The sequence below is a fragment of the Athalia rosae genome, chromosome 6 (assembly GCF_917208135.1).
Source record: "Athalia rosae chromosome 6, iyAthRosa1.1, whole genome shotgun sequence".
NCBI lineage: Eukaryota > Metazoa > Arthropoda > Insecta > Hymenoptera > Athaliidae > Athalia > Athalia rosae.
This window is the reverse complement of record NC_064031.1, coordinates 2,906,430-2,926,377: the sequence shown is the minus strand read 5'-3', so window position 1 is coordinate 2,926,377 and position 19,948 is coordinate 2,906,430. Positions and strand designations below refer to the sequence as shown.

Sequence of the window (19,948 nt, the reverse complement as noted above, 5' to 3'; positions counted from 1 at the left end):
ACGCGCACACGTGTGTCTTATTTGCAACAAAAAAAAAAAAGAAAACGTCTAAGATTCGCGGTTAATTTTTCCCTCGATTTTTCGCAGGAACCATCGGCCCTCGAAAGATTTCTCTCTCCATATTCCATCTCGGTATCGACTCTACAATGCAACGGATCGCCGGGTATTCCGTACGATCGGGCTTTTATTTTAAATCAACTTCCCCATTGCACGGAACCGGTGAGGTGTCCGAACGACGACGAGACATTACGAAATGTCGTCCCCTCGGTAGGCAGCAAGCCGGATGTCCACGAGATTCGATTATTTATCGTTTTGTAAACGTTACACGTTGACGGTAAGAAGGAACGCCGCCTATGCTCGCGGGTCAGCAACCCGCGACCGGGGATGCCGCGCGTTACTTCGATTTTCACGTGTATTTTTAAAACGAAACGCTAAATTTGGCAACGGAGACAAAGTGCAACGACGAAAACCGCCGGCTCGATGGGACATTTTTTACTTTTCTCCTCATCGCGCGGCGGTAAACAACGATGACCCGTCGCGCCGTAACGTGAAATATCGTACAACTCTATAACGGCTCGCAGATGCAACGAGGCATAAATGAATTTCGTTCGAGTCGCAGCTGAAAAATTTGAAAGTCGAGTTTCTGCTCGGTCCGCCGCCGTGTAGACACAACAAATAAAAAATAATTACAACGTGCTCCGGGGGCGCCCATCCCGGATGGGACGCGATCCACCCCGCTAGTCCGTCTGATTAATCGCACCGCGGAGACCCCCTCGCGAGGATCACCTGCCCTCACCTGCACGACCGCCATTACTGCTCCCTCTTTCATTTTTTTTCTGTTTTTTTTCTTTTTTTTTCATTATCATTTTTTTCACAATCTTCTTACTTTTTACTCCTTTTTTTTCTTCTCTGCCCGTCGTTTTCTAGCCTCGTAGATCCTGCCTGAGCGTAGGCGCGGTAACAAGCCGGTCGCACGTCACCTCACAATTTCCTTTTGAACGTAGATTTATTTCCCGTTCGCTATCTAATTATTTATCGATGACAAAGATCCATGTTCGTACTTAAGCGGGGAGAAAAAGAGAAAAATAAATCGTAGGGACTCGAGTGCCGTGGATTTGATTCGCTGTTGTACGGGACGTGAAATTTACCTGACGACAATTCGAAGGGATAATCCTCGTGGGCGAGTAGGAGCGAGGAATTAACAACGTGCGAGTAGAATAATGTTCGTAGAATTGGAATATTTCGAATGGGTATACAGCGGAAAATCCTCTAACCGAACACCATAACGTTCGCCCGAGGCGAATGTCCGAATTACTTTATACCTGAATGCAAATTTTGTACCGAATGTATTATATGTATATTTGTCTACGGTCTTATGTTTATGAGGATATTGTAATAAAATCGTTGGGGCTGCGTAACATCCTTATCCCGTGAGACGGAGAGAGACGGGATATTATCCATCGTGGAATTAGGATAGGATATCGGAGTAGTGGGGTAAATTGGTACGGCGATCGGTGGCCTTCGTAGAAGCGATACGTACGCGTGTGTATCTATTTTCATATTACACCTATTACGGTATTCAACGATCGGCCAACATCGGACGTTTTGAAATTCTTCCGTATAAAAAATAATCCGACGAAACGACGGCAGGAGAAATTTAGAAAATCTAACGATGTACCAAAACTCTCTTAAATAAATGTACATAGAACGCACGATACGCGTCCGATTCCATCTATTGACGCGTCACCGTGAGAGGTGTGTGATATAAAAAAAAAGACGGCAAAACCGATGCGCAAAAATAAGCATAAATTACGAAAGTGGCAATTTCACTTACGGCGAAAACTACGGGGATCACGTGTCCGCGCGGAATATACGCATAATTCGATAGCGCGTTATCCCGGGACGACTCCTCACGGCCATCCCAATAAACTAAACGACGATCGTAAAGTAAATTTGTAGCATTTTTTTTTAGCGCTCGACGAGTTGGAAATTTGCATATTCTTAAGATTCAGAGACTTAACGGGAGGCGAGCGTGGGCTAAAACCACTTGACGGAATCTTTTTACTCAAAGATCGGGCCGTTGGCGTTTCGCGCACAGACGAAATCCCCCGCGCTAGGTGTAAGCGAATACAGCGTACAATAATGACGATAACGCCGACAACGATCGGTGGAAAATTTTTTTCAAATTGATTTTATAAAGCGACCGATTCCCGAGCGGCGGCGATCGGGTCGTTGAAGAAGTGGATCGGATCGACTTTGCCGGTCGAATATTTTCTCGCTGGAAAGAGTTTTTTTGTTTTTTTTTATATTCGCCGCATGCAGCAGCTCAAGGCCCTTTCGAGACGTGAATGAATCTAGAACCTGTTCTCCTCGCTTCTCCGACTCTTTTCCAACCGGACCATCGTCCGCCCGTGATCGCTTCGCCGGTACCTCCGTTCTCTAGCTCTGGCTTCTCTAGCTTCTCGATTTTATTATGCATCTCCGGCGCTCCCCTGGCCGGATAAAACCGTACGCAGATGAAAATAATTGGCTCGTATCGCGGCCGAACGGGTGCGCGAGGATCGGTAACGAAGTTGAAAAAAAAAAAAAAATCACCGTTTAGGGAATCTGGACATTACAATACGAATCGTTGCGCAATCTTTCGCCGCGAAAGAGTCAGCAGCCCGTTCGATAATCTCTCGAGAGTGCGACAAACTATTAAATTAATAAACCAATTCCTCCTCACTTCCTCCGGTTGCGCAAGCGGTCGAATCCAGCTGTCCCGCAAACCGTTCCGCGCGCTCCGTACTTTCTTCGTTGACGATCGACTCGGCTTTCACGTAATGAAAAAAAAAAAAAATCCAATGTCACTGGCAACGTCCGCGCGACGCAATTGCGTAATCATAACTCGAATGAAATTATTGAAACCATATCCAACGTTATTTCTTTTCTTTTCTCCCGGGGAAAAATCCAACGGGATTTTACCGTCGCTGCACGTGGTGCGAATTAGGAACGAAACCCTTTGGAAGCGGCGACGGGCGGTCGGGGGTGGCTCACGAATTTCCGACACCCGAGGCGCCCCCCTCTGGGAAAAACACCCCCACCCCGAGCCCTGGGACCCCGAAATTTTTATGTCCCTTCGGGGATCGGTGAACAGGTAAGTTTCGCAGGGCTGGGTAAACCGGGGCGAGGGGTAGAAATGGTAAACGGAGAGCGGGGTACACCCTGGCGAGTGAACCGCGGTGCCCGAGAGCGGTTCAGTACGCGAAGAGAAACGGTGCCGAGAGGTTGTTCTTTACGCCGCGACGCCGTAGCTGATATACGGAGAGACATTCAAAATAGCCGGCTCTTCGTATCGAGACCACGAGTGCTAACGGTGAAAAAAAAAAACTTATCAAATGACCGTATAGGAGAGTTTTGTTCGTTCGTTACCTTGACAATAATTTGCAATTTTCGTTTCCAAACGGCTCGACATTTTTAATTTTTGAACAAGGAGAAACATTTGAAAGACGCGTCGTTGCAGAGGAGGCTGCACAGGCTGAGCTTATTGGATGTCCTAGTCAATAGTGAGTTTTTTGATTATTTTTTTTTTTTTTGTTTGGTTTTTGGTTTTTTTTGATTCACGATCGATCGATTTTTATTACAGTTATCTATCTCATTCAATTGTCATAGACTGAGAATAATGTTACATGGTCCGGTTTATCTGGCGCAACCAACGTCGCGATTTCCCCTACAATATGATCCGCCTATCGATACGTGAAATAAAAAAGAACGCGGAATAACCGAAAATAAAAATGAGAAATAAAATCTTCAGGTCGTCTCCGGGATAACCTACTTTCGCCGAACGCATGTGCGTATAAAATTTGATTAACGCAAAACCTGTTCTCCATGACCATCGGGGCACTAACTTACTACAATACAACGTCCATTCTTTTGTTCCGTTCTAAAAATTATTTTAGCTATCGACGCTATCCTACCAATAGGAAAGATTCGTTCATCCATCTACTCTATCTAAATTAAATAACACCACGTTTAATTAACCTCCTCCCGATCGGCCCGACAAAATTTAAAGAAGAAAACAACAAAATGGCTGTATAATAAAATAGATAAATAATCGAACCTTAATTGATTGTTTCCACCGTTATTTTCACCCCGTTCGGATGTCGGCGAAATCGGTGAGGAGGACGAAGTAAAAGGAACGATGAAAAAGTAAATCGGTACGAAAGAAGGGAAATTACAATCGGGCATCGACCCCTGCGAGAACCGCGCGAATGGGTGGGTGCAGAGGCGACTGCCCACCTACCGACGATCCTCTCTGAATGTGTCCCTGCAGATTCTGCAGCCCGGCGTATAATATCGCCGTAAAGCGCGGCGGAAAATATCAGAGCTCGTTATCTCCGAGCAAAGAAGGACAAACAGTCTCTACTCGATGTTTACATCTGATCTCCCCCGTGACATCCGTGACGTATTTACGTGTAGAAATACGCTTGTACTTTCGCTGTTAAAGAGACGAACGACCTCAAGGGATCATAGGCGTGTCAACATCGTCAACGGTTTCTTCGAGCCGCGAATAAATTTTCGAAAATTTCCCCCTAACGCCCTCGAAGTTGGCGGGGTCAGGTCGGTTCATACCTGGGCGCGTTGATCGTCGGAACAATTCCGGATTTGGGTGGAAAAAATAACGGTTGATCCGGGGGGGTGGGGGGTGGGTATTAATTTAATTGTCTCGTTTGGGAATCCGAAATGGGACTTTGTCTTCCATATATTTTCCAGGTATTTCGCTCCATTATGTTTCTCAATCCCAAGTTATATACTATACGTATACCTGAGGCACAAAGCACCTGCGAAGCTTACCTGCCCAGGGGCGAACCCGAGAAGGCGAATTTAGCAAAATGGAAAATAATATAATATAAAGGCACCTGGTAGTGGGTGGGTGGGTGCGGGTACAGGTAATATTCCTCAGGGATTTCCATGGCTTCGGATCTCTGTTTTCCCACGCTTCGTAAGACGGATCGTTGTGTACCCGTAGATACAGAAGAAGGAACAGCTCTCCGCTCCGCGATGTCTTCTTTCTTTATTTATTTCTTTCTTGTTTTGCATAGACATCACACACACACACACACACGCGATACTTGTATACATATACACATATTGCCGATTCGGAGGTGGCCTAGTTTGGAGAAAAATTAGGCGACCGATCTCTCCTCGGACAGCGGCGTAATTTTTAGAATTATTTTATCGTCAGTTGGGCGAGTATCGGGAGCACGTACGCCGGTTATTCGGAGCATATCCTTTCCGTCTAAATAGTCCGTTTATAATTTCTCGTACGTATCCAGTATATCCCCGAACGATCCAACGACGGTAAATAAACGGGTGTAATTACATCGAGGGGGAATAACGTATCGTTACATCGCGTGAGACCGTAGTTAATTTTCATTTCTTTCTCACAAACGTCGATGACACGGGTGTTGGTACATAGTGTTTATAATTGAAACTACCGACGTAACGAGCAAATCTCTTTCTCCCGTACGTACGATAATCACAATAACGAGAATGATAACATGATTAATGGTGTAGAAGTGTATATTTGCAATAACACACAACGTTTACGCCTAGCCTAGAAGAAGTTTAGCGAGAAAGAGAGACCGAGAAAGAGGAGAAGCAATCGTCCGATATTCGGATGCCGGCGTTATTCTCTTGAGATTTCTGAATTCCAGAAGAAACCGAGAAGTGCACGCCTATATATAGAGTTGTTCTTCTTCTCCGTCCGTGTGCCGATGTACGAAATCTGAATCGGTGCCGCGCGTTATTTCGGTCACGCTTCTTTTTTTTTTTTTTCGTTCGTCTTCTTTCGTTCGTAGAAAGTAAAAACTACATCCTGAACTTATTCTCGGTCGTGCCTCGTTTGCCCTATATATTATTGCCGACGTATCGCGATAACAACGTCGCTCCGTACGAACGATACGGGGTCGTCGTCTCACCGCGTGTAAATGACGAGACGGTAGAGTAGCATCGATTTTTCAAAAATCTTCGTCGAAGATAATCGCCGCACTCGCACGGTCATCTTCAAGATCAACGACCAGGAAACCGCGATCGGACCTTCGAACGTGCGAACAACAACGATTCAATTAACGCGATTTCGATACTCGCGAGCTTCTGAAAAACGAGAAGCGAGAAAAGAAAAAAAAACAACACACACGCGCAGACAGACACACCGGTCAAAAAAATGGATCTTCCGCGGCCAGGAGATCGAGTAGGGTTTCTTCCCACATATGGTCCGGTCGTTACGTAATCCCATCCTGCCTCACGGATCCGTTCCCAATAAAATCGAATAAAAACTGAGAATCCCTAATGGTTTTAATTGCCCGGGAAGCTAGCGGGTTATACGACGGACAATAAATAAAATAACGTAGCTACAACAAAAAAAAAAATTACGAGAGCTTTTGGATACGTGTGCAAAGAATGAGCCGAGCGCTTTCCTGGAAGATGAAAATTTTTCCTCTTTCGTCGCAATCCGGGTTGAAGGTCGGGGGTAGAAACGGCATGTTCGACCGCAGGAACCCAATAACCAGGTGCGGGATATAATTCTGTATTAAAAACTGTGCGAAGTAACTGTAGTCTTCGATGCTCGAGCATAGTGTAACCCTCAGATACAGGTACACCTTTCTTGTACCTACCTGTGTACCCACCTCACCTACTCAAGGAGTCTCCGAGAGTTCGCTGTTGATCGCGGTGCACCGTTACCTCGAATAAAACAACGAAACTTAGATCTTCAATATACATATTCTGTTATATCTATATATATATTAGCCGTTCACCGAAACAGGTACACGATACATTCGGTATCATGACGATATACCTATACATCCTTTTTCTAACTGGGTGAGATTGTTGCGCCAGAGAGCGCGGAGGAAAAAAATGTGAAAAAAAAAAAATTAATAAAGAGAGAGAAGAAAAAGAAAAAGAAAACCCCGTGGCGTCGATTAGGAGTCTGCGATATCTATTCTCTCATTGTAATCGGTGCGTAGTGTTTTTCGGTGACGACGGGCGATAGCTTTTAAAAAGTGACTGAGAATAAACGCGAAGACCGGATATTCCGACTTCCTGCTACTATACAACGCTCCACCACGTCGCTGTACCACAGAGGAGATGCAGTTGGATCGCCGCTGCAGTCTCGGCTACGTCGAAGTTATATCGCTTCTAAGTGTGGCTAGTTTATTCCTGGCCGGTATAGGGAGACGAAATGAACCTGAAAACCGGTCGTCTCTCGAGCCGAGAAACGCGAGAGAGAAGGTATATAGGAGCAGCGGTTCGAGTCCGAGCGAAGCCAGAGGTCGCGTTAAACATTATCGAGGGACTGGAATAATTCGAATATCGAAATTCCCTCCAGAAGCGATTCCGATGTCCCGATGCTTTCCAACCCCCCCTACCCCCCCCCCTTTTCGACTCTCGCTTTTTTTTTTTTCAGTTACCTCCAACGATTATTCTCCATTTTTTTTTCGACGCTCGTTTTTCCGATCCCCTTGGCACCCGCGTTTTGTTACCCGGTGACCGGAGTGACCGTAGCCGCGAGTTTATGATCGAAAGCTGTAATCTACGCACGCTTTGCATGCATTTCTCTTTGAGGCGGAGGCGTACGTACGTTTGTCCGAAGTACATACAACGGCGGAGAGCCACTCCTTCGTATTGAACTCCGTAAATTTAGCGCCTACGGTGCAACAGGACATCGTATGCGCGTACCTGTAATTGTAGTTGTACGTTGTACTGTATGTAACTATAACGAAGAGATCGGACTACCCACCGTACAGACGAGTTTCCACACCGTCGAGTAACGGAAAAAAAATAAATAAGAAATAAGAAATAAGAAATAAGAAATAAGAAATAAAAAGGAGGAGGAGGGTTGACTCGGTTGTAGGAAGCGTTGCTAAACCGGTGGAATGCCTCTGTAGAAAGTGATTGCTTTTGATTTGAACCGAACCTCCCATTCTGGTAACAAAATTTTTTCATGTAACCTCTCCCTGGAATACCATCTGTGGATGAAGCTCGAGCTATAACGTAACGTAGCGTAACTTGTAGATTGGACATTAGCGATTGGTTAAGAATCACCGTTAGAGCAACTCCTTCTTCGGGATTACTTTAGCGGCTCCAGGAATATGTACCGGATTATATTTCTTACATTACCTTTTCCATGTAGACTAGTAACAGAACATTCCACGTTGCATGGGCTACTGTTTCCAAAATTTTATTTGAACTTGATGAAGCTTTTTCGACGTCTGCAGGGGTCAGGGTTCAGCAGTGAAAAATCGAGGATATCTCGATTGGAAAAATTCGAAGCTTAATTTACTCAACGGATTCGTGTACCTGGGGTCAAAATACTTTAGAAAAGTGTCATACGATCGATTTTAAAAATACTTTATTTTTGGCTCAAAAATCGAAAAAATCCAAAGGGGTACCCCTTGGAATTTTGTCGATTTTGGGGTCAAAAATCAACATTTTTTTTTTCAGGGTTTCCTATGCTATTCTTATGTATTTTGATCTCGGGAATCCGAATCTAAAAGCCAAATTGGTCTATCTATAAAAATGATCGAGTTATCGACTTTTCGAAGCAGAAAAATTAAGATATCTCGATGGGAAAAATTCGTAGCCCAATTTGGGCCACGGATTCGTGTTCCTGGGGTCAAAATACGTAAGAATAGTGTCATACGATCAATTTTGAAAAATAAAAAATTTTGGTCAAAATTTGAGATTTTTCCAAGGGGTACCCCTTGGAATTTTTGCGATTTTGGGGTAAAAAATCAACATTTTTTTAAATCGGATTTTCCATGCTATTCTTACGTATTTTGAGCTCAGGAATTCGAATCCGCAAGCCAAATTGATCTATCTACAAAATTGTTCGAGTTATCGCCAATTTATCGCTCCAAAATGTAAAAAATTAAGGATATCTCGAAGTGATTTACACGTGGTAAACCGATTTTCTCGCAAATTCTTTACAGGTAGCAGGATGCGGCTGTTCAAAAGACGCTGTTCCGATCCGAGTCCGCAGTTGGTTTCGGCCACACCGATTCTACAGGACGCTATACCGGCGTTAATAGAGACACCCGAAGAGGTGGAACATGAAGAAGAATCGGACGAAAATATTACCCGAATAAATGGTACCATCGTAACTACGGCGAGACGAAATTCCGATACCGAAATCATTCCCTCAACGTCGGCGGAGAGCGGAAATCAGACGCCCACGACACTGCAGTCCGCTTATCCCGCCCGGAAAGGTAATGACGAATAGAATCGTAATATCCGTTCGTTCCTCTTATGCACGTGTGGCACGTGAGATAAAATAACGCAGTTGAACCTTCTGACCCGCGTTTAAATTATCGTCCACTTTATTTCGTTCGCATACAGGCATATCGACGTGGGGGCGTAAAGTGGGAAGAAGGTGGGACCAGCTGAAGCGATCCGATAGCTCCGAATTACTCGCGGTATCCGGTAGAAGAAGGCGACACTGGAGTCCCAATCGACAGACCGAGAATTTGGAAACCACCCCCGAAGACAGGAGCAAGGTAACAAATAATACGGTCAACGTGTTACCAATCCCATTTCACGAAGCCACGAAGATACCGTTCGATTACGCAATGTACACGGGATTCCGTTCGTAATCGATTATACCTGGCGCTGCAATTTTCCTAGTGCTTCTAATTCTTATTTCGTTGTTCGCCTGTCTCAAATCGATCTTTATACCCGTGATTTTTTTACAGGTCGTCGCGAGCTCCGCGTCGGTCGCGGAATGTCTCCAAAAGCCCAAGAGGATATCGCGCGTTGAATCGTTGCGGAATCTCTTCCGCACCGGAGATCGCAGTACGAGTTCGGTAACCCTCGACGCGATGTCGAGAAGTGCCACGATCAGCGAAGAGGATTCGGGAGCTTCTATTACCGACCGTTACAGAATGGACAAAGCATTGAGCGAGGGTAGCGGCTTGATGGGGCTAAGGAGTGCGAAATCATTCGAGGAAGGGTATTCGGACACGGCGAAGGACTGTGATCGCGAAACTCTTCGCGGTAAAAAAAGTCAGCTGAGTAGAAGCATTCAGAATCTTCAGGAACAACGGAGGGTGTTGGATTTCATCCTGACCAATCAGGATATCCTCAAGACCCGCGAAGGTGCCGAACTTGCCCGACACACTCTGAATTCCTCCAACAGAAGCAAACCTCCTCTGCAAAGGCCAAATTCGCTGATAACCGAGAGTGTAAAATCCTCCAAAGATTTTTCAACACCGGAAAACCATCACCAGCAACTATCGTTCGTCAAAAGAAATCTCTTTCACTCCCAGTCGTCGAAAGTCAGGTGAGATAATAAATCCAAAATTCACCAACCCCCTCTATGACATCTCGCGTTTCCCACCTGAATACCAATCGAACAATTGTTTCTATTCTTCATTTCAGCAGCGCCGGAGAAGCGAGTGGGTCCTCGTCGTCCTCTTCGACCTCGTCCTCGTGTCAATTGCCCTTGAACGGTTTGGAGGAATTGATGAGCGGTCTTCGAGTCGGTTGCGACGAGAGCGGCTACGATTCGGACAGTACGCGTACCGGAGCTGATTCCCCGGACAGTGGAAAATCCGTGCCTTCGGCACCGTGCGAATCTTCCGCCGGAACCGGCGAGCCCGGCGGGTCGCGAAGGTTCTCCATCACCTCGGACGATTACCACGGCATCGATTTGTCGATGGCGAGCACGCCGAAAAAGAGAAATCGCGCCGGGGAGACGAAGTCTGACGAGAAAATCGTCCGCGCTGCCGCGCTTCTCCCCCAGGTACGAGATTCTCTCAACGATTCCGTGACGACGGAAACGACGATTCTCACGTACGACGAGGACGACGACGCCGACGACACGGACAGCTGCGACGAAGACACTTTTCTACCGCCGATGGACGATCAACCGGACGAGAGGATCTTGAGCAAAGTGTCATCGAAAAGTTCGGGAATCGGTAGCTTGGCCTCCTCGAGTTTCGCCGAGCGCGACGAACCCATGCGAGATGTCAACGTGCATTGTACGCCCGTGAAACGCGAGTATCAAAAAATGGCGTCTCCGCTTCCGTTGGCCCAGAGGATCAGACTGCAGAATAATTTGGGAAACGGCGTGGTCTCCAGAGACAGGTGTAACTCGAACGCGAGTCTTCTCCATTTGCTGGACAACGCCGACTCTCCGTGCAAAGACAGTCCGCCCGCTACCAAGGGTAAATTAACCGATACCGCGGCGCTCGCTCCTTGTTACTACAGCCCGAAACGATCGAGATCCGGTCTCGATACCGAAGAGAACGTGGCGAAGAGACCGCAGGCCGAGAAAGTTCCTCAGATCAAGCGCAACTCGACGTCGAACGCGACGGCTGATAATTCGAAGGGGTTGGTCCGAAGAGAACTGAAGACGATGAAAATTATCGTCAAAAATCCCGGAGGTCTTGGAGTCGCCGTTGAGAGACGAGAAGCCGCGAGACCGTTCTACGTGGTGTCGAAAGTCGCTGCCGACGGGGAGGCAGCCAAAGACGGGCAAATTCGCGTCGGCGACGAAATAGTCAGAGTGTGCGGTCGCCGTCTACGAGGAATGTCCGTCGCCGAGGCGAGAACGGCTCTCCGAGGTTGTTCGGGTACCGTGGAACTCCAGATAGCCAGAGAACCGTCGTTCGCGTTCGGCGAACTCGGTGACACGTGGGGAGACGTCGTGATGTCGAGAGCCAGGAGCGAGTCCGAAGTGTGGAAGTTGAAACGGCCGAAGACACCGGAAGCCAGGGAGCGAGACGATCGGGTGGCGGACGATGCGACGTGCGAGATAGTCGGCGCCCTGACTAAGGACGGTAAAAGTATTTCCGTAAACACGATGGATCAGCTGAACCAATCGGAGGACGACGTTCGGCCTCCGGATATCGGCAGGCAGACGGTGACCGGTATGAAAAAATTCCAAGTCGTTAAAAAACGGAACTCGAGCTTCGCCGCGACCCCCAACGCCAGAAGAGCCACCAGTCTCTCGGTCAATCTGATCACGATCACCCTGAAAAAAGGGGCTACCAAAAAATTGGGTTTCTCGATCGTCGGGGGATCCGACAGCACCAAAGGATCCATGGGGATTTTCGTGAAGGACATTATGGTGGGGGGGCAGGCCGCCGACGAGGGAACGCTGAGGGTGGGTGACGAGATACTGGCGATTAACGGACTGCCGATGAACGGACTCACCCACGCCAAGGCTCTACAGGCGTTCAAAGTCGCGAAACCCGGCGATCTGATTCTTCACGTTGGACGCAGAGACCCGATGCACAACAAACGGTTCTTAAACGATACTCGTGCTTAAGTTACCCACCCCCCGCTTATCTGCTTTTGGTTAGTTTCATAACAATCGCTAACAATTCACAGCTTTACCTCTGTTTTAACGATATCCGAAATGCTTGTAATGCCTCCGCTCCTCGCGTTAGCAAGAATTTAATATCGGCGATCGTTTCACGTCTTCACGTTTTCCTGTTCCAGATACATCGCTCAATCCAAGTCCTACGAGGCTCTCGACAGACTTACCGAATGTGGAGAAGAATAGAGTCGACGGCTCTGAAATCAATTTGATTTATTAAAAAAGTTTTGTTATATCTTTTTTTCGAACGACGAACGGTCCGATCGAATAACGATAATTGCGGATAGTCTGCGATTCCTTGTTTCCGATCGTCAGCGGATCGGATGGAAATTTATTTACACACAGAACGTTATATTATTTGCAACCTCGTCGGATTCGTCCCGTGGTAGATACCGAGGTGTTCTATATTTATCTAGTATTAAGGTGACGACTTAACTTGAATATGTGATACTTGACTATTGTTGAAAGGAATTATTATTTTTCAACTCCGATTTGAACCGGAAAATGATCGACGAGCTACGTCGAAGAGTTCCAAAAAAAAAAAAAACGTACCAAGCGTTGATTTTGTTGAATCGAATTTTTGCGAACCGTGTCCGAGACGTGAATAATTTTGCTTTTGAATTACTTTATCGAAATTGAAAATTGAACGATTTTATTTTATTGTCGTTTACGCGACGGGTCACACCGTATCCGATCATCGTTGAGAAATTTCGCGGTCGTTATCGGTGATTTATATTTCGCTGCCATTTCCTGCTAGACGCGTTGAACTAGCCGATTGGAATATGGTCGGCAATCAAAGCGGTTCACATTTACCACGTGTTTCGTTTCAACGAAACATCGTTTTGTGTTTAGAGTGAAATCTGCGTTAATTTTCAATCCGGATATCGGCTTGCGATAATTTCCCTCGTTGATACGGAGTGACGGATACAAACGAAACTTTATTTATCATCATCGTTGATACAACTTGACCGATCGACCGTGAGGAAAAATAGACGACGAACAATCAGCTCGTAAAAGAACAAAGTGAATTATAACGAAATAAAATAATAGTCAAGTTACTAAGACTGACATTAAAAATGTCTACCTGATTAAAGCTGTGATACAAATAGTAGTCACTAGTTATTATATCGTACAAATGGTGTTCACGTGGTATCCACGCTATTAAATAATAAACGAATAAATAATTGTTTTTCTTTTGTGTTAATTATACAACAAAACCGTGAATAACTATCGTTTATTTCAAAAAAAAACCAACCATATGTCAATTTATCCATCCGCCAAATCGCATGTTTCCACCATCCTCTCGGACTTCTCTAATCGTCGTCGAATTTTCTACCCACGATTATTCCATCGGAGGTTCTCTCACACCCTGGGCGGTAAGTAAGTTCTGCTTTGCGTCGGAGGTGGCGAAGGTGAGTAAGTCCTCGGGGGTGGCGAAGGTGGCGTCGAAGAAGGGTAGCTGTATCCAGCCGCCGATGCGGATGAGGAAGCGGAAGCGCTCGACTGAGAACCGCCGATAACCACGGAAGGATTCGAAGGGTACTGCACGGAAGTCGCCGCGGATGCACTCGAACTGGCGTAATTCGGAGCTGCTGCGGAGGGTCGGCCTCGGATCGGTGGCAAATACGTCGGGGCAGGCGTAGAATACGTAATAGGGGGTGGTCTCGGCGTAGGTCTTGGTGTAGGACTTGGATAGTTCAGGGCTGGTGTAGCTGCGGGTAGATATACCGGTGGAGGAGGAGGCGGGGGTGGAGGGGGTGGAGGAGGTGGGGGTGGTGGAGGAGGAGGAGGTGGAGGTGGCGGAGGTGGCGGAGGAGGAGGAGGTGGCGGAGGAGGAGGTGGAGGTGGCGGAGGTGGCGGTGGAGGTGGCGGAGGAGGTGGTGGAGGTGCAGGGGGCAGATATGTTGGCGGAGGTGGAGGTGGAGGAGGTGGAGGAGGTGGAGGAGGTGGAGGTGGAGGAGGAGGAGGTGGAGGAGGAGGTGGAGGAGGCGGGGGTGGAGGTGGAGGCGGGGGTGGTGGCGGGGGTGGAGGAGGAGGAGGAGGAGGAGGAGGTGGCGGTGGCGCAGGATAGTTGTAAGAAGGATAATTCGTCTGAGGGGGTGGCGAGGGTGGCGGCGACGGATAATTATAGCTCGGATAATTTTGGTTGGGCGAAGGAAGTGAAAATTCCACCGTGGGTCTGTCGTACGAATATCCAGCCTGCCTCGCAGTCCTCTGAATATCGCAGAGGCTGGGAGCGCAGTAGTTGTTGATTAATATGAGAATTCCAATCTAGAAAAAATATCGAGAAACGAGAAGAGAAAAATAACGTTGCATTTCAAACAACCCCCTAAAAGCGAAAACTATCCACAGCCCCGGATTTTCACTACTCACCCATCGCAATGGCGGCATAACAATTTCGTGTATAACAGCTGAGAATAATCTCTCGTGCTTTTATACGAATCTTCTACTTTACGTGACCCACCTTTTTTGCCCCTCCGCCAAACCGCAAAACTGATGACATTCTATTAATTCTTATTATCAAGCCGGAGACTTGCGTGCCAAGTTGCTCAAGATAATGTTTCTCGCTTGTTGTTTTTTTGTTTTTTTTCTTTCACCAACAACTCCGCGTAATTGACGCCGCAGGAGGCAACCTCTTATCCACCACCAACGCAAATTGCCGGGGAGAGTTTGCGCTTCGGGTTGGATGATCTTATTCCGGGTCGCCCGAGCCTGAAATCCACTTCGCTCGCACTCTTCGTTTGTATCCGTCTTCTTAATCTCGAATCGTTTTACCCGCTTCATGATTTCCAAGCCGGTGTGTAAACGTCACTCGGTCGGTCACATACCCGTTTACAAATCCACCTCTACATTTTTGACTTCGTACGAAACGAGGGCGCGCAAACGACGTCGACGACGACGACGACACGTACCCCTCGCTCGTTCGACTCCCACCGAGGATAATTACATTTTAATTATCGATGTGCGCAACGATCATCTCGCTTATTGCCTCACGGTAAACCCCTCGGAGTGTTACAACTCCTCGTCGCCGCTGGTTGCAAAAGGTGACAGCGGACGACCGGGGCAATTCGTACTCTTCGCGATGATCGAGAGCTCTCGAGAATCAAGGAGCGGTATGTGTACGGGGAATCTCGGACTGCACAAGTATAATTGGTTTAATTTACTTAATGGCGGTATTAACTGCGCGTCTTCTTTTCTCGGAAGCGAGCGGTAAGCGGAGAAGAGTGTTGCCACTCAGTTCGGTGTGCGTTAAATGCCAAACGAACTACCACCCGTATGCCAGCCTGACTCGCGTTCCTCGTTCCTCGATGGAGGGAAAATTTTTTCATCCGAAGAGAGAAATATAAAGAAACAAAAAAAAAAAAACTCGGCTAACGTAGAATAACGAATCGATGGCGATATAACTTAAATTGCAAAGTAGAAAGCGAAATTATTCCGCTGGCGTACCCCGCGTAGCCGATGATACAGTAACTTCGGAGTTCGGACGGTTGACTCGACCGTTTGGCTGCAACGTTGACTGGCGGATCGGAAGGTATAGGAGCATAGAGAAGGACCGATCCGAAGTATATATATACATATAGGGTGGGGAGATAAGTGGACGTTGCGGGTATATCGGCTGCATTCGCCGTGTTTTCGAGTGTGCCAGCAACATCGCCGGTATTCGAGAATCACATCGAACCTTCTAACTATAATACAACGACGTAGGTTGGTCGCGTACTCTGCAATCATTGGCACGAGAGCGACCGATATTCCCATACGAGAATGGCTCCACGGTGTGTCCGTGGCTCTTTTAGTCGAGATCACGCGAACTGGCTCTCTATTATGTTATCCCTCTAGCTCGGGTATCGCGAGTGCCAGATGGCCGCCGCCGTCGAAACTGACCATAACATCCGACCTCGACCGTGCCCGGGACTCCGGGAGGCGCTCGCGAGCGGATCCGATGTTGAAACGCGAGCTTTTTACTTCTTTTCTTTTTTCGTTTTTCGTTTTTCGTTTTTTCTTTCTTTCTCCGATACCTCAATACGACGAGATGTCCTCGCGGTGCGTCGGATTCGGAAACCGGGGGAGTTCGCTTCGTCGGACGTTCGACGAATACGTTGACGGTGGATGAAAATCTATGATAGGGGGGTAATTTCGAAGGTAAGGACGAGGCATTTCATCTCAACGTCGCGTAATACCCGATGCGCGCCGTACGGTAGCTGGATGCAGCAACCGGCGGCAACGGTCCTATCGGTCTAGCGGATCAACACTTATCGTTAGCTCCCGGGCTGACCGTGAGGCGCCCGAAGCTCTCCGGCTTCTGGAGGACGCCCCGAGGGTGTCCCTATCCCGCGTTCAGGTAGCGTTTCTGGTACTGGTTTCAACGTGGAGAGACCGTAGCGGCGCATCCACGGCACATTTGAAGTCAAGTGAAGCGGCGTTACCCGTAATCATAGGCCAATCAACCTGAATCTAACCATTATTGTTTTTTCTACTTTTTTTTTTTTTCTTTTCTCTTTTTTCTTTTTCTCCTTCTTCTTCTTCTTCAATCTTTTTTTTTCCATCCGTTCGATTTTTGTTCCTTTTATCGTTACGCTTGCGGTGTACAAACCACCATCCCTACCTACCTACCTACCTACCTACCTACCTAAGGTCTTGCGTTTCTCGTTTGACCACCACCGCACCGTGCAATATAAGCTGGTGCGTTTCGAGATGCGCGCTTACGTACGTACCAACGTACGTACGTGGAAGTCCGAAAGAGCACGACCGTATCCCGGTATATCTTCGATCAATTTCGATCGTTCCGTTCGTTCGTTCGTTCGTTCGAAGGTATTGCATACGTGCGTTGGATTGAAACACGCCGACCGATATCTATCGGACACGATTATCGCCGCGGAGTACCGTCGTTCCCCGAAGAGGAGATTCCGCAGCTTGCGGTACGATTCGAAACGCGCGTTCGATATTTCGTCCACCTCCGGTTCGAATTCTGTTCCGATACGGTCACAAATGATATCAAACCTGCGGTAACGTTACGACGGCTCTACGACCGTCCGTACGAAGTACTCCACTTATATTCATCCGCGGAGCGTGCGGTCGAGCCTCGGGGGTTCGCGGAGGTGAAATACAAACTACGGCTACCGGGCGACGTACTTCGATACAAATCCACTACGATCCTCGGAACGGAAGATGAATCTCTTCGTCGCTATCCTCGGTCCACTCGTCACGCTGGACGTACGCCGCGTATCGCTCTGTAAAGTAATTTTTTCCATTCCGTCGAGTAATAACATGGGATTGAGGTGAAACGCGCGAGTTAATAGAATCTCGTAGCCCCGAAGCCAAAAGAAGGAAAAAGCAAAAAAGCAAAAAGAAGAGAAAGAAATAAAAAAATAAAACCGAAAGGTGATGAAACAGCGCGCCCGGTGTTACGGATAAAACTTAACGCATCGTAATCATACGGGGTGGGGTATCGAGTGAACCGGTGGCGGAACCTAAACCGCGCGCGTAACACGACGTGCACCTAATTGCAGGTGGAAACTGGATTTTATTAAAATAGCGCGCGACACGTGAAACAGGAACAGCGGCAACGGCAGCGGCTGGATAGGCGAGGCGACGCCTGCCTGCCTGCCTGCCTGACATGGAACAGCCGGGCGACGGAAAACCCGTTCCAAAACTGACGTTACACACACCACGGAATGAAACCCCATGCGATACGCGAGGCATCAATTACTCAATTAAATATAGTTTTTAATGGAATATTTTATATGGAAAACGAGAAAAAAAAAAAAAAAACGAAAAAAAAGAAAGAAGAAATTGCGGCGGGTGGGGGGTTGGAAGGGGGAAATTGCGCGAGGCGTATTACCGCATGTCTCACGCCTAAGCGGGTGTGACGAAACATTTTTTAGCGGAATACTTATTATCAGAGGCTCGCGCAGGTGTATATTCGTAGTTTTCACCTGACGCGTTCGGATGCCACTCGAGCATGGAAGGGAAGGTAAAGTTGCTGGCTGGGTAGCCTCGCTTCTACTTAATGTTTAACGTGGGTCGTTTAATTATTATATATACATATATACATCGCGAGAGAGAAGAACCAATTTGCACATTTCACCGCGCTCAAGTCGACCCTGTTGCGGCGGCCTCAGTACGCCGGGTCCTAGAAGACTCTCAATTAAAAATGAAAGAGTTTTTCATCCCTCTCCCTTCCCTGTTCCGTTCTCCTCTTCGACCGTCCGCACACCTCAATTAGACACGGCAGAGCGAAGCGCCGTTGGCTACGAGTCGCGCGGCGTACAAATAAATTGTATATACGCGTGTACATGCACACGACGAACCGCCGAGAGCCGAGTGAAAACTGATTACCTATCCTTTCCAATTCCTGAATAATTCCTACGTACGTACGTACAGTCGTCTCGTACGAGGAGGATAAAGTCGTGGCACAGCGCGACCCGTTTTCCCCGTTTCCCCGTTTTCCCCGCAACGTAATCTGCAACGTTTAACGCCGCATCGCGGAGAAACGATTTTTGTTTTCTTTATTTTTTTTTCTTCTTTCTCTTTACGCACAACGGAATTCACCGCGGAACGTTGAAATTACCACGGTGTACGAACGGGACGAGAGGAGCTTTCCCAGAAACGGAAACGTTCGGTAATTCACGTTCAGGAATTCTTCGATTAGGAATTACGATTCGGCGAGGAGACGGACGAGCGGCTCGAGGTGCTCGAAAATTTTCTACACAGTTTCAAAGTCGTTCGTTCAAATTATTATCAATCACACATACCCGCTAATTGAACCGTATTGTAATCCTGTTTTTTTTTTTTTTCTATTTCTCAGTCCATAAAAACTCCGGCTAATCGTCGCACCGAGACGATAGGCTTCGGTGAGCGTAGGACGCCGTTGTTCCTCGTACGATCCTCGACGTTCAAGACGAAAATTACGCAAGGTGACTTCTCACTTCGTTATTAGAGGCCATTAGACGCGTTTTCTACACCGCGTCTCTCCGTACGCCGCTGAGCGACGGACAATCGACGATACGGTCAGACGCAGAACCTCCGTGCGATAAAAAAAAAAGATGTGCGCGCGATATTAAAAAATAGTTAGAATTATGGAATCCGGACTCGGACGACGCAGGTGCCGATCGAGGATAGTCGATACGTGTTCTCCATCATCGATAAGGAATCCCATTAATTTGAGTTTACCGCGAGGTTTTTCCTCCCCCCTCCCCCCCCCGTCAACTAATCGGTATAAACTTCTTCTTGTTTTTCGTTCTCACGAGCTGATTTACACAGTCGAAGATAATTAGCTGACCGAAAATCATTATGTATATATATATGATAAGATCGATGAGAAGCAGTAGCAGCAGCTGCCGGTGGTCGATTCACGATAAATTTCCATTAATTATAAACGTACCATACCGAATCCCGTTCACTTTACAAACCACACGAAAATGAGAGAGAAAAGAAGAAAAAACAAAACCAAAGAAAGAAGAAAAAAAAAATATCAATCATTCGATTCGGATGGAGCGCGGAGCGTCCCAGGGTTCGGCAACCCTCTGCGGAGGGGTGAAGCGAGGATTCGACCTCGCCACTGATCGGGGTCAATCAGACGAATTATCG

General features: G+C 47.3%; 1 protein-coding gene across 4 annotated transcripts; it reads left to right on the top strand.

Annotated features, from left to right (window-relative positions):
- Positions 1–3,248: 3,248 nt before the first annotated feature.
- LOC105688704 lies at positions 3,249–12,670 on the top strand. 4 transcript variants are annotated; one of them, XM_012405221.3, is made up of 6 exons: positions 3,249–3,545; positions 8,973–9,248; positions 9,379–9,536; positions 9,732–10,318; positions 10,420–12,285; positions 12,484–12,670. In XM_012405221.3, the coding sequence occupies exons 2-6, from the start codon at positions 8,981–8,983 to the stop codon at positions 12,545–12,547; spliced, it is 2,943 nt and encodes a 980-aa protein (XP_012260644.2). In that variant the 5' UTR covers positions 3,249–3,545; positions 8,973–8,980; the 3' UTR covers positions 12,548–12,670. The 4 variants fall into 4 exon arrangements, with proteins under 4 accessions (XP_012260644.2, XP_012260643.2, XP_020709541.2 ...); XM_012405220.3 differs by having other exon boundaries at positions 10,417–12,285; XM_020853882.2 differs by having other exon boundaries at positions 10,417–12,339.
- Positions 12,671–19,948: the final 7,278 nt, after the last annotated feature.

Coding starts and splice junctions, on each gene's coding strand:
- LOC105688704 (XM_012405220.3), top strand. CDS start 8,981: ATGCGGCTGTTCAAAAGACGCTGTTCCGATCCGAGTCCGCAGTTGGTT. Junction 9,537..9,731: donor CCCCCGAAGACAGGAGCAAG/GTAACAAATAAT, acceptor ATTTTTTTACAG/GTCGTCGCGAGCTCCGCGTC. Junction 10,319..10,416: donor TCCCAGTCGTCGAAAGTCAG/GTGAGATAATAA, acceptor TCTTCATTTCAG/CAGCGCCGGAGAAGCGAGTG.